Here is a 12,262-nt window from a genome sequence, read left to right as displayed (position 1 = left end):
GTGGCTGCTCTATAGGACTTTTACCCTCCAAAAGGTAACCCACAAATCAAAAGAGTACAAAAACATGAATATGAGTTATACAATAAAAATAAGCCCAAAAAGAACTGGTTCTAGTATCTCAAACCTCATGACAAACCATTCAATGTTCTTCATGGACTGTGATTTTCTTATCATCTGTTCCAAATTCTTATTTTATAGGGAAAAAATGGGGGTGTTCTAAGCTCTATTTGATAACACCATAAAAGTATAGCCAGAACATTTCATTTAAATGCAAGAAAAAGGAAACTGTTATACATGAGCATAGTTGTTATAAAAAAAAACCCAGGAAGTCTCAAACTTAAAAATTTTTATTTAGGCCTTTTCCATTGTACTCTCAACAGAACCAGACACTTCCATTACTGTAATTCCAGTTTTTCAGCTGACATATAATAGCTCTGAAACATCCTAACCCAGTGCCCTAGTAGTTCCAAGCACCTCAGGGAAAACAGTGGAAAAGTCAGCAAAAACGCCAACAAGAGTTACCAAATATTCCCACTGTGGTTTAGCAGCTACATTATGGCACTCACATTACTTTCTACCCGATTTCAGCATCAGTATATCCCTATAAACTGAACTTGAAAAAAGGAGAATAAACAAAGTAAAAACTATTTCAAATGCTGACAGGAACATAGAAATAGTCAAAGACATAGATAAATTCTCCACCAACATTCACAAAGTGTTCAGGGAGTTCACACTTACATACCAGTTCTGTAGTAGTGAAATTTGGAATAGTTCTCCCAGCAGGGATCACTAAAGATGCTGCATAGAAACAAAATAAATATTATAAAATGTTAGCATTTACTGAAATATTTAACAAAATTATTAATCATAGTTTCCTACTGTGGGATTACCACATCATTATTTACCCACTCAAGCAACATAAAAAAAAATGCCTGCTACCAAAAGGAATTTTGATCTTAAACTATATTTTCTTTTTCAAAACAACCAGATAAAAGCTTTGCCATGAAACTTTTTTTTTTAACATTCAGAAAGAAAAAAATTCTTCCAGTTTTTCAGATAATGCTGTCTTTTAGAAATACATATGCTGTGTGCCTGCCTATAGACCTGCTCCTGGGGAGGCTGAGATTGGCTGACTGCTTGAGTTCTGGAGTTCTGAATAGCAATAGGGAGTCCAATTAAACAAGGTCTGGAACCAAGTCTTGATGATCTTAAGAAGAGAATGGAAAGAGAGGGGAAGAAGAATGCCCTGGTATTGGAATGGAAGCTACCTCACAATAAGTGGTGCTACAGTAGACATGCGCATAAACAAGGAGGTAGAGAGCATAGCCCGTCTCTGCTCTCATATCCCATGTGAGTCCTGCCCACAGCCTCCACAAATGCCCCTCAGAGGATCTACTCAGAGTCCTCGAGGTCTTCTTCTAGGTCTTTCAATATTTCAAGAACAGCATGGGCAGCCCTTAGACTGTTCTGTTATCCCTTGTTCTCACTGTATGTCTAACCCATCTCTCTTTCTGGTGATAAATAATAATAACCCCAACAACAGTTAACATTGATATAGGTCTTACTATGTGCCAGGCCCTGTGATAAGCACTTTACATATATTATGTCACTTGATTCTCACAATAACCCTGGTTGGTAAGTGCTATTACTATGCCCATTTTACATATGAAGAAGCTGAAGTAGACAGTGGTTAAGTGACTTGCCCAGGATCACATAGGTATTAAGATAACTGGGGTCAAATTTGAACTCAAGACTTCTTGAAGAAGAGGCCCAGTAATCTATCTACTGTACCACCTACCTGCCTGTAGGTATATACACATATGCATATAATCAGAGCTGTGGGTAGAAAAAAATTTTAACCAAACAAGGGATAGAGGTAATTAGAGAAAATAAAGATAAAACAGGTAACTTTAATTACATGAAACTGAAAAACTTCTGCACAAACAAAATTAATGCACATAGAATTAGAGGCAGCCTAATGGAAATAAATATTTGTATCAAATTTCTCTGATAAGGATTTGGTATCCAAGATATATAAATAATTAAACACATTCATGACAAAAAATCATTTCCTAATAGATAAGTCAAAAAACATGAACAGTTCTCAAAACAATTGTAACCTATTAACAATCATAAGAAAAGAAGCACCAAATCACAAATAGGAGAAATGCAAAACAACCCTGAAGTTTCACCTTACACCTAACAAATTAGCAAATATGACAAAATACAGGACTAGTCAAAGTTGGAAGGGTTGTGGGAAGATAGGTACACTAATACCTTATTAAGAAAGCTGTGAAGCAGTGCAACCATTTTGGAAAGCAATCTTGAATTATGTAAATAGGATGATTAAAATGTCTGTACCCTTTGACCCAGAGATTTGATTACTTAGATGTACTCTCCAAGAAGGTTATTAATAAAGAAGAAAATCCCCATGCACACCAAAATATTCATAGTAGCACTTTTTGTGATAATAAAGAAACATAAACAAAGTCAGTGTCCATCAACTGGTAAATAACTAAACAAATTGGTGTATATAAATGCACTATTACTGCACTATAAAAAATTACAAACATGGTGAATACAGAGTTTGGAAAAGTCTATATGAAGAGATGCATACTGAAGTAAGCAGAGCCAAGAAAAGCAATATATATATATATACACACACAGAATCATTACAACAATATAAACAGGAAAAAAGCAAAAAAAAAAAAGAGTAAATGCTGGAAAATTGTAAACAAGCATGAAGTGAAAGAAGACATAAGTAGATGCTCTTTTCCCATCCCTTGGCAAAGATGGGGAGTTAACAAGTGTTTTATATTGCACATTAAGACTTTTTTTGATAAATTGATCAGTTACACTGATTTTTTTCTCCTTTTTTTGTCTTTAAAATATTGTTTGTAGTATGGGATGATGGTTTGCTAGGAGGGAGAAGAAAGCCAGAGGAAACTAGGGTGATTTTTCTTACAGGCATCAATAAAAACTTTTTCTTAAAGATCTGGATTTGAATCTTGCCTCCAAAACTCAGTACCACTATGACTATCAGGTGCAAGTCACTTAACCTCAGTTTCTCAACTGAAAAAAATGGAGATAATATCTGCAGTAGCTACCTCACAAGGGTCAGTGTAAATATATAGCTAGAGCACTTTGCACATGTTACAGCCTTGAAAGACCTTTATATATGTGGATTTTTCTTTCATCTCAAACAACTATTCAAAGGAAACACCTGAAATACCTGTTTTCTGAATAAATTATCTACAAAAGACATTTCTTCATGAACACATAAAATATATCTCTCTCAAGAGATCATTAACAGATTCCATCTCCATTAAAAAAAACACCACAGAAGTGAAACAGCAATGATTGGTGGTTAATGAAGCACAAAATTATTTTTACCCTCAGTTCATCTCTAGTTTTGCCATTAACAAACACTTCATTAGAAACATTCAATTGTCAGAACTGAAGTGAAGGATCACAATGGCATCAGTCTTAATTATTTGAAGCGGCCACAACTCGAGCAGTATAACTAAAGTCATTACTTGACAGGAAAGCAAAATCTGATTATACCAGTTCCAATAACTGATATAATCAAGTTTCATGAGGGAAAAAAATTTTTCCATCTTAGCATCCAAAGAATCCTGAAGGACATGTATTTAAAGGAGCCAAGATAACTATGTTAATAAAAGTTTACATTCCGTGAAATAAGAGCATTTAACTAATTAATAGTTTGATTTTACAATGCAATTTCTCAAAGCCTATAGAGCTTGCTATTTAATTTGACACCAAATTCATCCCAGAAGTTAGTGAAATGAGTTGTGTGGAACATATTAAATATAAATGTTAAAACACAATGGGCCTGACCTCCACTTACATTATAATTATATGTGGGCTTCTACAGAATTTTTTTTAAATTTTACTTAAAATTTGGATCAATTTCATTTTGTATAAGTATAGCTTCTCAATTATTTTGTCAAATAATATAAGAAGGGTCACAGCACATTTTCTTTCAAAACTGGAATAAAGCATACATAACACATTAGAAAGTGTATTAGACTTGAAATTAGAAAATCTGAGACCCTCAAACTTCCTACATGACATGGGAGGAGTTATGTTGCCCTTTCTAGGCCTCCACTTTCTCACGTGTAATATAAGGTGGGTGTATCTGAACATCTCATGCTAACATGAAGCCAGCTACCAAAAGAAGCTATTCCAAAAAGGTAAAAAACTGGAGGAGCAACCACATATAGGGGTCAGGAAGAAACGAGATGTTGAATAATCTGGGGGCCAGTTGTTCTTGGTACCATTTTTATTATTTGTGCTATTTTCACAATATTTCTCAATTTTTCCTTTTCTCTTATATAAAGGCACATTTGGACATGTTGGCAGAAGAGAAGGGGGACAAAGAATTGAACAGGTATTTAGAGCTACAGGTATCTTAGGATAGCAGTAAAGACCTAGGATTCAAGACTACTGAAATCAGAAAGTGGCACAACCTAACTATCTTGTCAAGACATTTAGCCAAAATTTAAAAACTTGAAAGAGGGAGAAAAGGTAGCTAGCTTCATGATAGCTCTACCAATCTGGTCATTAATCTATGTTTGAAGAACAGTGAACTATTTTTTTAAGTGGGGCATTAGGAGAGGACCCTCTCCTCTCATACAAAAGCAATTTATTTTCTCTTCTGTAAATTCAATTTGAGTTTGACACCCAAGGTAGTGAGGAGCCACTAGAAGGGCATAATTTCATCTGGGGAAATTCTATACAAATCCTAGTATAATCAAGGCTTTGAAAAGAAAACAAAGAAAAAAATCAGACCCCTTAGAAAGATGGGGTACTGTAATTAAGAGGCATCTCAAATTTATAGCACTATTTACTTAGGAGTCTCACTTGTAAGAGAGCCGAAGATAAAAAGGTATAAAAACAAGACTAAATTTGCTCTCTACAAAAACAGTCTAAATTGTTCCTTTGCCTTGAACTACTTCATTAAAAATGGATAAGAGGAGGAAAACCTCCTTGTCTTAAATGTAATTATTTCTATTATTCTAACATCTGGAGTATAGAATCCAAATAAAGAATTGAATGAGGACTAGTAATCTCTGTGCTAGTTTCAGGTCCCATTTTTTTCCAGATCTTAATCACTGGTAATACTACCATCTTGTGGCAAAATTTGAGTATTGCAATTTCTACTCAGAACAACAGAGATTGTAGAAGTGTCCCACCCAGAACGTGACTTTAAGATAACATAGGGTTATGGTGATAGTAAAGGAGTATTTTCCCTTTTCTTCAGGGTCACAAATCTTCAAAAGGTAAATAAAAACTAAAAATTGTTTCACAAACTAATGTTTTAAATTAAAAGGGGACATAGGGTGGGATGATAAACAGATAAGAGTTCAAATGGAAGTATTGCCAGCTCACAACAGAACAAAAATGCCTCCTTTTGACAAAACTGCTGTCTTGGATAATAAAAGGCACAACTGGTCAATAAGGACAGCACTGGCTTCTAAGCTCCAGGTTCATAGAGACTAATTCTGGCTCACTTTGTTCTCATCCAAACTTTCCAGAGGGAATATATAGTTCATCTCAGTTTCTACAGATGTAGGGGAAAGTGCCCTCAGTCCACTCCCATACATAGCACCCAGTTAATAACGTTTCAGATAATTTTGGTCAGCATTTATTTCCTAGTTTTCTTTTTGGGATCTTTTTCAAGAGGCAATCGGTGAATTCTTTCCATTTCTATTTTGCCCTCTGATTCTAGAAGATCAGGGAAATTTTCCTTGAGAATTTCTTGAAGGATGATTTCTAGGCTCTTTTTTTTATCATGGCTTTCAGGTAGTCCAATAATTTTTAAATGATCTCTCCTGGATCTATTTTCCAGGTCAGTGGTTTTTCCAGTGAGATATTTCACATTGTCTTCTATTTTTTCACTTGTTTGTATATGTTTTGTAGTATCTTGATTTCTCATAAAGTCATTAGCTTCCATTTGCTCCAATCTAATTTTGAAGGAATTATTCTCTTCAGTGAGTTTTTTTTTAATTCCTTTTCCATCTGGGCAATTCAGCTTTTTAAGGTATTCTTCTCATTGGTTTTTTGGGCCTCTTTTGCCATTTGAGTCAGTCTATTTTTAAGGTGTTATTTTCTTCAGGATTTTTGGGGAGTCTCCTTTAGCAGGCTGTTGACTTGCTTTTCATGATTTTCTTGCATCATTCTCATTTCTCTTCTCAATTTTTCTTCCACTTCTCTTACTTCATTTTCAAAATCCTTCTTGAGCTCCTCCACAGCCTGTAACCAATTCATATTTTTCTTGGAAGCTTTTGATACAAGAGTTTTGACTTCATTAACTTCCGGTTCCATGTTTTGATCCTTTTTTTGTCCCCAAAAAAGGATTCTATGGTTTGATTGCACTTCCTCTGTTTGCTCATCTTGCCAGCCAATTACTTGACTTTTGAGCTCTTTGACACAGTAGGATTCTGCTTCCAGAGTGGAGAGAGCTATGTCCCAAATCACTGGGGTTTTCGCAAATGTCAGAGCTATGAGGAGGGCTCCCTCTCTATAGATACCCCAAGCTCTGGCACACTGGCATTTCACACCCCAGGACCAGCATCCAAGACAGCAACCCAGATCCAAGCAGGTCAAAGCAAGAACAATTACCCTCTTAACGGTTGCTTGGTCCCCCTACAATCTGCAGGCCAGGAGCTCTGGAGACAGCCACGTGGCAGCAGTTGCAGTCACCAAGCCTTCACTATCTCTCACCCCAGGGGCAAGGGCCATACCATGCTATTCTTTCACTCAGTTCCAACAGAGTTCCCCACTGACCTTTTACTTTCTCTTTGGAATTTATGGGTTAAGAAGTCTGGAAACTGTCACGGCTGCTGGCAATTCACTCTCCTGAAGTCTGCTCTGGCCAGTCTGTGCAGCTGGTGGAAGGGGAGGGGGGGGGAGGGGGGGCCTGAGTCTGGGGCCATGCATGGACCATGCTTAGCTCCCAGTCCTTCCTGTCAGCCTGTCAGGCTGCCTTCAGTGGGAAATTTGTTTCTGTTACTTTGTGGGTTCTGTAGCTCTAAAATTTGCTCAGTCATGGGTTTTTTTTTTTGTTTGTTTGTTTTTAAAGCAATCGGGGTTAAGTAACTTGCTCAAGGTTACACGGCCAGTTATTTCTGGGTGTGGTGCTAAGTATATGCTCCCCAATTTGATCCCCAGATCATCCCGACACTGGAGCCGGTGCTCTTACTCGCTGAGCCACCTGGGGTTAAGTAACTTGCTCAAGGTTACACAGCCAGGTGTTTCTGGGTGGGTGCTAAGTGTCTGAGCCCGGATTCGATCCCCAGGTCATGCCAACACTGGAGCTAGTGCTCTTACTCGCTGAGCCACCTGGCCGCCCCTTAGAGTCATGTTTTACAGGTATTGGGGGTGCTTGCAGCAGGAGCTCAGACAAGTTCCTGTTTTTACTTTGACATCTTGGCTCTGCCCCCTGGTCAGCATTTATTTCTTCCCACAGAAAGAATGTAAAACAAAGGCTCTACATTAACTCCATCTACCACAGAACAACTGAAGACATTCCTTCTTTCCCCTCTTATAAATCCCAGCTTTCTCAAAGCACCCAACAGTCCTCAAGTCTAATAGCTTCATCCTATCCTATAAGTGAAAAGAATGTTTTGTGTAAGTCAAGTCATCGCCCCCTGAACCAACACAGGCCAAAAGCTCTGGGGGTAATAGAAATCATGTGGTTCCACCCTTTCTCCCCAGGAAGAAATGTCCAAGAACTCAGCTCCATTCAAAATCCCCCCTCCTCTCTAGGAGATTGGGTGCAGAAACTCCAGCCACTCCACCAACATATCCTGTGCTGGCACTCCCTGCTCACGGAGTTCTTTCCCCCATGTCTGCCATCTCTAGGGCCCATGTCCCACCAATATTTGTCCACTGACAGGGCCAGCAGTTCTTGCCACTACAATATTGTCCCCAGCTGCTGCCATGTCTCAGGATTAGAGGTTCTGCCATATCCATGGCTGCCCACTCTGGGCATGGAAGAAGAGGGAGAGAGAAATAGGGGGACCCCTACGAAGCCATACCAACACAAAACTTTCAACCTCCAGGGTCCAAAGTCTACTTTTCAGTCCATCTCCATTTTCCCCCGAATGTAACTGACAGGCAAGTCAGTATGATTCCCTTCAGAGACCTAGGTGGCTCAGATACACAACAGGGCCTGATGAAAGCAAATCATCCCCCAAATGCCAGAAGTCAATCAATGGGAATGTTCATATCTATTAAGGAGACAAATTTATAGCTGAGGGGGAAAAAAACCTTAAGGATCATTCATCTAGTCCAACCATCTCATTCTACAGGAGAAAAATGACTCAAAGAAATCAAGTGAATGGTTCAAAACTACACAGGTAAAATGGCAGAGACAGGATTCAAATACAGGTCCTCTGACTCCAAATCCAGTACTATTAGTGCCTACTGCCCCAAGCTGTCCCCATAATCAAAGTCCCAAACAAAGGCCTTATCCTTTAACCTTGCCAAGGTGCCCAGGCTTAGTCCTGGTCACAGCCTCTACATTTATATCCCCTATCACTCAAAACACAGAGAAGCAGCAGGGCATAGACAGAGTGCTAGACTTTGAAGCCAGAAGGACATGGGTTGAAAACCCATCTTTGACATATACTTTCTGTGTGGCCCTGAGCAAGTCCCTTATCCTCTCAGGGTTCTAGACAACATAAAAGACAGAAAATGATCTAAGCAACATAAGTCATAGAGAAGGTAAAGAGAATTTCTCATTTAGGAATTCCCTAAACCAGAAGCTCAGTTGTGTATATATTTACCAACAATCCTTCAAATCTCTTCATTCTATGGCAAGAAACAGTGCTAACATAATATGGAAAAAAATTTCTACTTTCATTTATTTTTTTTTCCATTTTGACCCAACCCAGTCTACAGGTTATATATTTATTTACAATAATACAATGAGGATACTAATAGGAAAACAGACCAAAAAAAAATTCAGAACATGAGTGTTACAAGCATGGCAGATCAGGAAGCAGAAATGACACAAAGTAGGAAGAACTGTTTGACTAGGACAAGTCTCTGCAGAAGCAGCCCCACACAGGAAAAAATACAATTCTGAAGACCCAGAGGCATTGGTTCTCAAGGTATTTGTAAGAGGGGAGGAAACCAAATACTTAGATAAAAAATTTAAGACTTTATCAACACCCAAAAAAGTGTACCAAGAGAATATTAATAACTACCAGCCCAGAGACTTGACAAAGGCATAAGAAGAGAACAGGCAGACTTTCAAAACAATATTCCATAGAAGACCAATCTTTTCAGGCACACAATTGATAAAAAGGGTACAAAATTCAAGGTCTCTGTTTTATCATTTGACTATGAAAAAGCATTTTATTTGGTGGCACAAAACATCACCCTTTAAAGTTTTCTTCCAACCAGATGTCTCCCACACATACATCAAAATCACACAAGATTCAAAATTCTTTTATATGGGATGGCTCTCTGGGAGAAGAGAAAAAGGGAAAGAAAGGAACATAGGAAAAAACCTTGACAATGTAAAAATAAAAGATCGATATAATTTTTTTTTAAATCATACAAGAATCCTTGAAATCCAAAAGAATGGAAATAACTGTTCAAAAACCCTCTGATTACAAATATCAAGCAGAGCAAAGAACTGGGAGACCAGTGCTCATCAGCAAGGGTTTGCCAACATCATGGGACATGTCTAGCACAGAGTCCAAATCACAAGGTTCCTCATAGTGAGATCTTGTTTGAGGGTGACACTTATCTCAAAAGCCCCAGAATGTAAAAAATTATTCTGGGCCAAGCACATCTCGGGAGAGTGTAATGATTCAGGTGCAAGGTCAAAATGCAACAAGACAACCATGTATAATAAAGTATAATAAAAATTATTTTACTCTAAACAAAAGATGAAAAGGATACAATTCCTACATTTAAAAAAATATAATAATCCAAATAAAATGGATACTCTCCTCTACCTCCATATTCACCATGGCACAGTCATGCTAGATCTAATAAGACATAGCCATGAAGCAATGGAATTTCTACTAAAACTTTATATATTAATTCCCTACAGACTTGACATTTTATGCCTCAAAGGCAAGGAAGTCAAAGCAATGGTGCTAATAATGGCCTGCCCACTGCCTTATAGTGCAGCCATTCCTATCTATGTAAAAGAGATGGTGTTCCTACTACAAGGTACACAATTACCCAAAAGAGTTTTTAAGTCTATTATCCATCCAACTATATACCATAACCTGGACAATCTACAGAATTGGTCTATGAGTTCATATATTTTTAACAGACACTACAAATAGACAATCTGCTGGGCCCAAAAGAAAGCACGTGGGGAAGAGCAGGTTTGGTGGTCTTTGAGATATTTTCCAGTGCTTTTAATATAGAAATTGGAGATTAGGTGGTAAGTGGATCCCACAATATTATGATTACTCTGATTCTTTAGTGCATCTGTGATTTCCTTGATAGAGGTATTCCTTGCAATGAGGACAACAGTGACTTTCCCATTCTGTTTGAATCTTGTCTCTGCTCTACTGTAAACCCTTTGGAGCATTCAGTAAAGATGCCAGGGACCTACCTCATCTTTTTAACACCACCATTCTTCTGGTGATCTTACATGGCTGAGAGTCAAGGAATATGATAGCTTTGTTAAATGTCACCCAAAAGGCAATGGAAAGGTATGTGGTGGGCATGATCAGTCTATAACACATTACCAATGAAGAACTATACAACTGAAAAACAAAAAAAGAAGCTAGGCCTCACAAAAGCAAGAGGTCTCCACACAGGTTGTGTGCTCTTCTAGTATCAATGTCAAGAAACAGACCATTAGGGGCGTCCAGGTAGCACAATGAGTAAGAACACCGGCTCCAGTGTCAGGATGACCTGTGCATCGAATCCGGGCTCCAACACTTAGCACCCACCCAGAAACACCTGGCCATGTAACCTTGAGCAAGTTACTTAACCCCAATTGCTTAGGGGTGGCCAGGTGGTTCAGAGAGTAAGAGCACTGGCTGCAGTGTCGGGATGACCTGGGGATCAAATTGGGGAGCAAATACTTAGCACCATACCCAGAAATAACTGGCCGTGTAACCTTGAGCAAGTTACTTAACCCCAACTGCTTTAAAAAAAAAAAAAAAGAAATAGACCATTAGATTGTGAGCTCCTTGAGAGCAGGGAATGTCTTAGGGCTTTCTTTGTATCCCCAGTGCTTAGCAGAGTGTCTGGCACACAGTAACCACTTAATAAATGTGTACTAATTCTGACTCTGAGAGGCGGGTTCCAAGCACATTTAGCGGACCCTCTGTATGACTTACAAAAGAATATGGACAAGAGTCAACCAGGATAAGAAGACTTGAGTGAGCTGTTACTTCATTCACTATTGGAGGAAACATCCCTATCAAGGAAATCACAGAGGGATTTTGTGTGTGGTAGACTCCTTTTGTCAGTCTGGTGAAACCTACAGACTCCTCACAATAATGTTTCATTGCCTGCATTCAAAATCATCAACAAACATTTATTAAGCACCTACCATATTCCAGGTACTGTGTGATACAAAGAAAGACAAAAGACAATCCATGCTCTCGTGGAACTCAGAGTCATATGGGAGAGACAACATGAGGGGGAAAAAAATATGTACAAACAAGCCATATACAATATAATTTGGAGATGACCGATATAGGGAAGGTGCTAACAGTCAGGGGAACTAACCCTCTTGCAGGAGGCAGGATTTAGATATAAGTCTTGAAGGAAGCCAGAAGGGAGATTATTTGTGGGAGTCAGTCAATGAAAAGAATAAAATTTAGTTTAGAGTGCCTTGTGTGAGGAACAGCAAGTAAAGCAGTGTCGTTAGACTGCAGAGTATGGGGAGGTGAAAGAAATGTTAAGAAGACTGGAAAGACAGGTTGTGAACAGCTCTAAAAGCCAATGAGAGGATTTTATATCTGTTCTCAGGGATAACAGAGAACCAAGTAAGGTAGAAGATGGTAATATGGTCAGACTATCATGTTAGGAACATTAATTTGACTGAATGGAGCAGGGTATGGCATAGAGAGGGACTTGAGGCAAGCAGACCCACCAGCAGGCTCCAGAAATGGTTCAGGTGTGAGGTGGTGAGGACCTACACCAGAGTGGCGGCTGCATACATGGACAGAAGCAGACCCTTGTGAAAGATGTCAGGAAGGCAGAAAAACCAGATGAGGTGACAAATCAGATGGACAAGAAGAAGAAGAGT

General features: G+C 38.6%; 1 protein-coding gene across 1 annotated transcript in view; it reads right to left on the bottom strand.

The window, feature by feature from the left end:
- GTF2A1L (general transcription factor IIA subunit 1 like) overlaps window positions 1-12,262 on the bottom strand; it is a 40,877-nt gene that overhangs the window by 22,278 nt on the left and 6,337 nt on the right. Inside the window, exon 4 of the mRNA XM_069071672.1 lies at window positions 743-798. Within this exon, the coding sequence (XP_068927773.1) occupies window positions 743-798 (56 nt within the window). The remainder of the gene's footprint in view (window positions 1-742; window positions 799-12,262) is intronic.

The sequence above is a fragment of the Petaurus breviceps genome, unplaced genomic scaffold (assembly GCF_028583685.1).
Source record: "Petaurus breviceps papuanus isolate PSGF00001 unplaced genomic scaffold, PetGlider_PUasm1.0 90842, whole genome shotgun sequence".
Taxonomy (NCBI): domain Eukaryota; kingdom Metazoa; phylum Chordata; class Mammalia; order Diprotodontia; family Petauridae; genus Petaurus; species Petaurus breviceps.
Note: the sequence above shows the minus strand (reverse complement) of the source record. Positions and strands in the feature narration are given on the sequence as shown.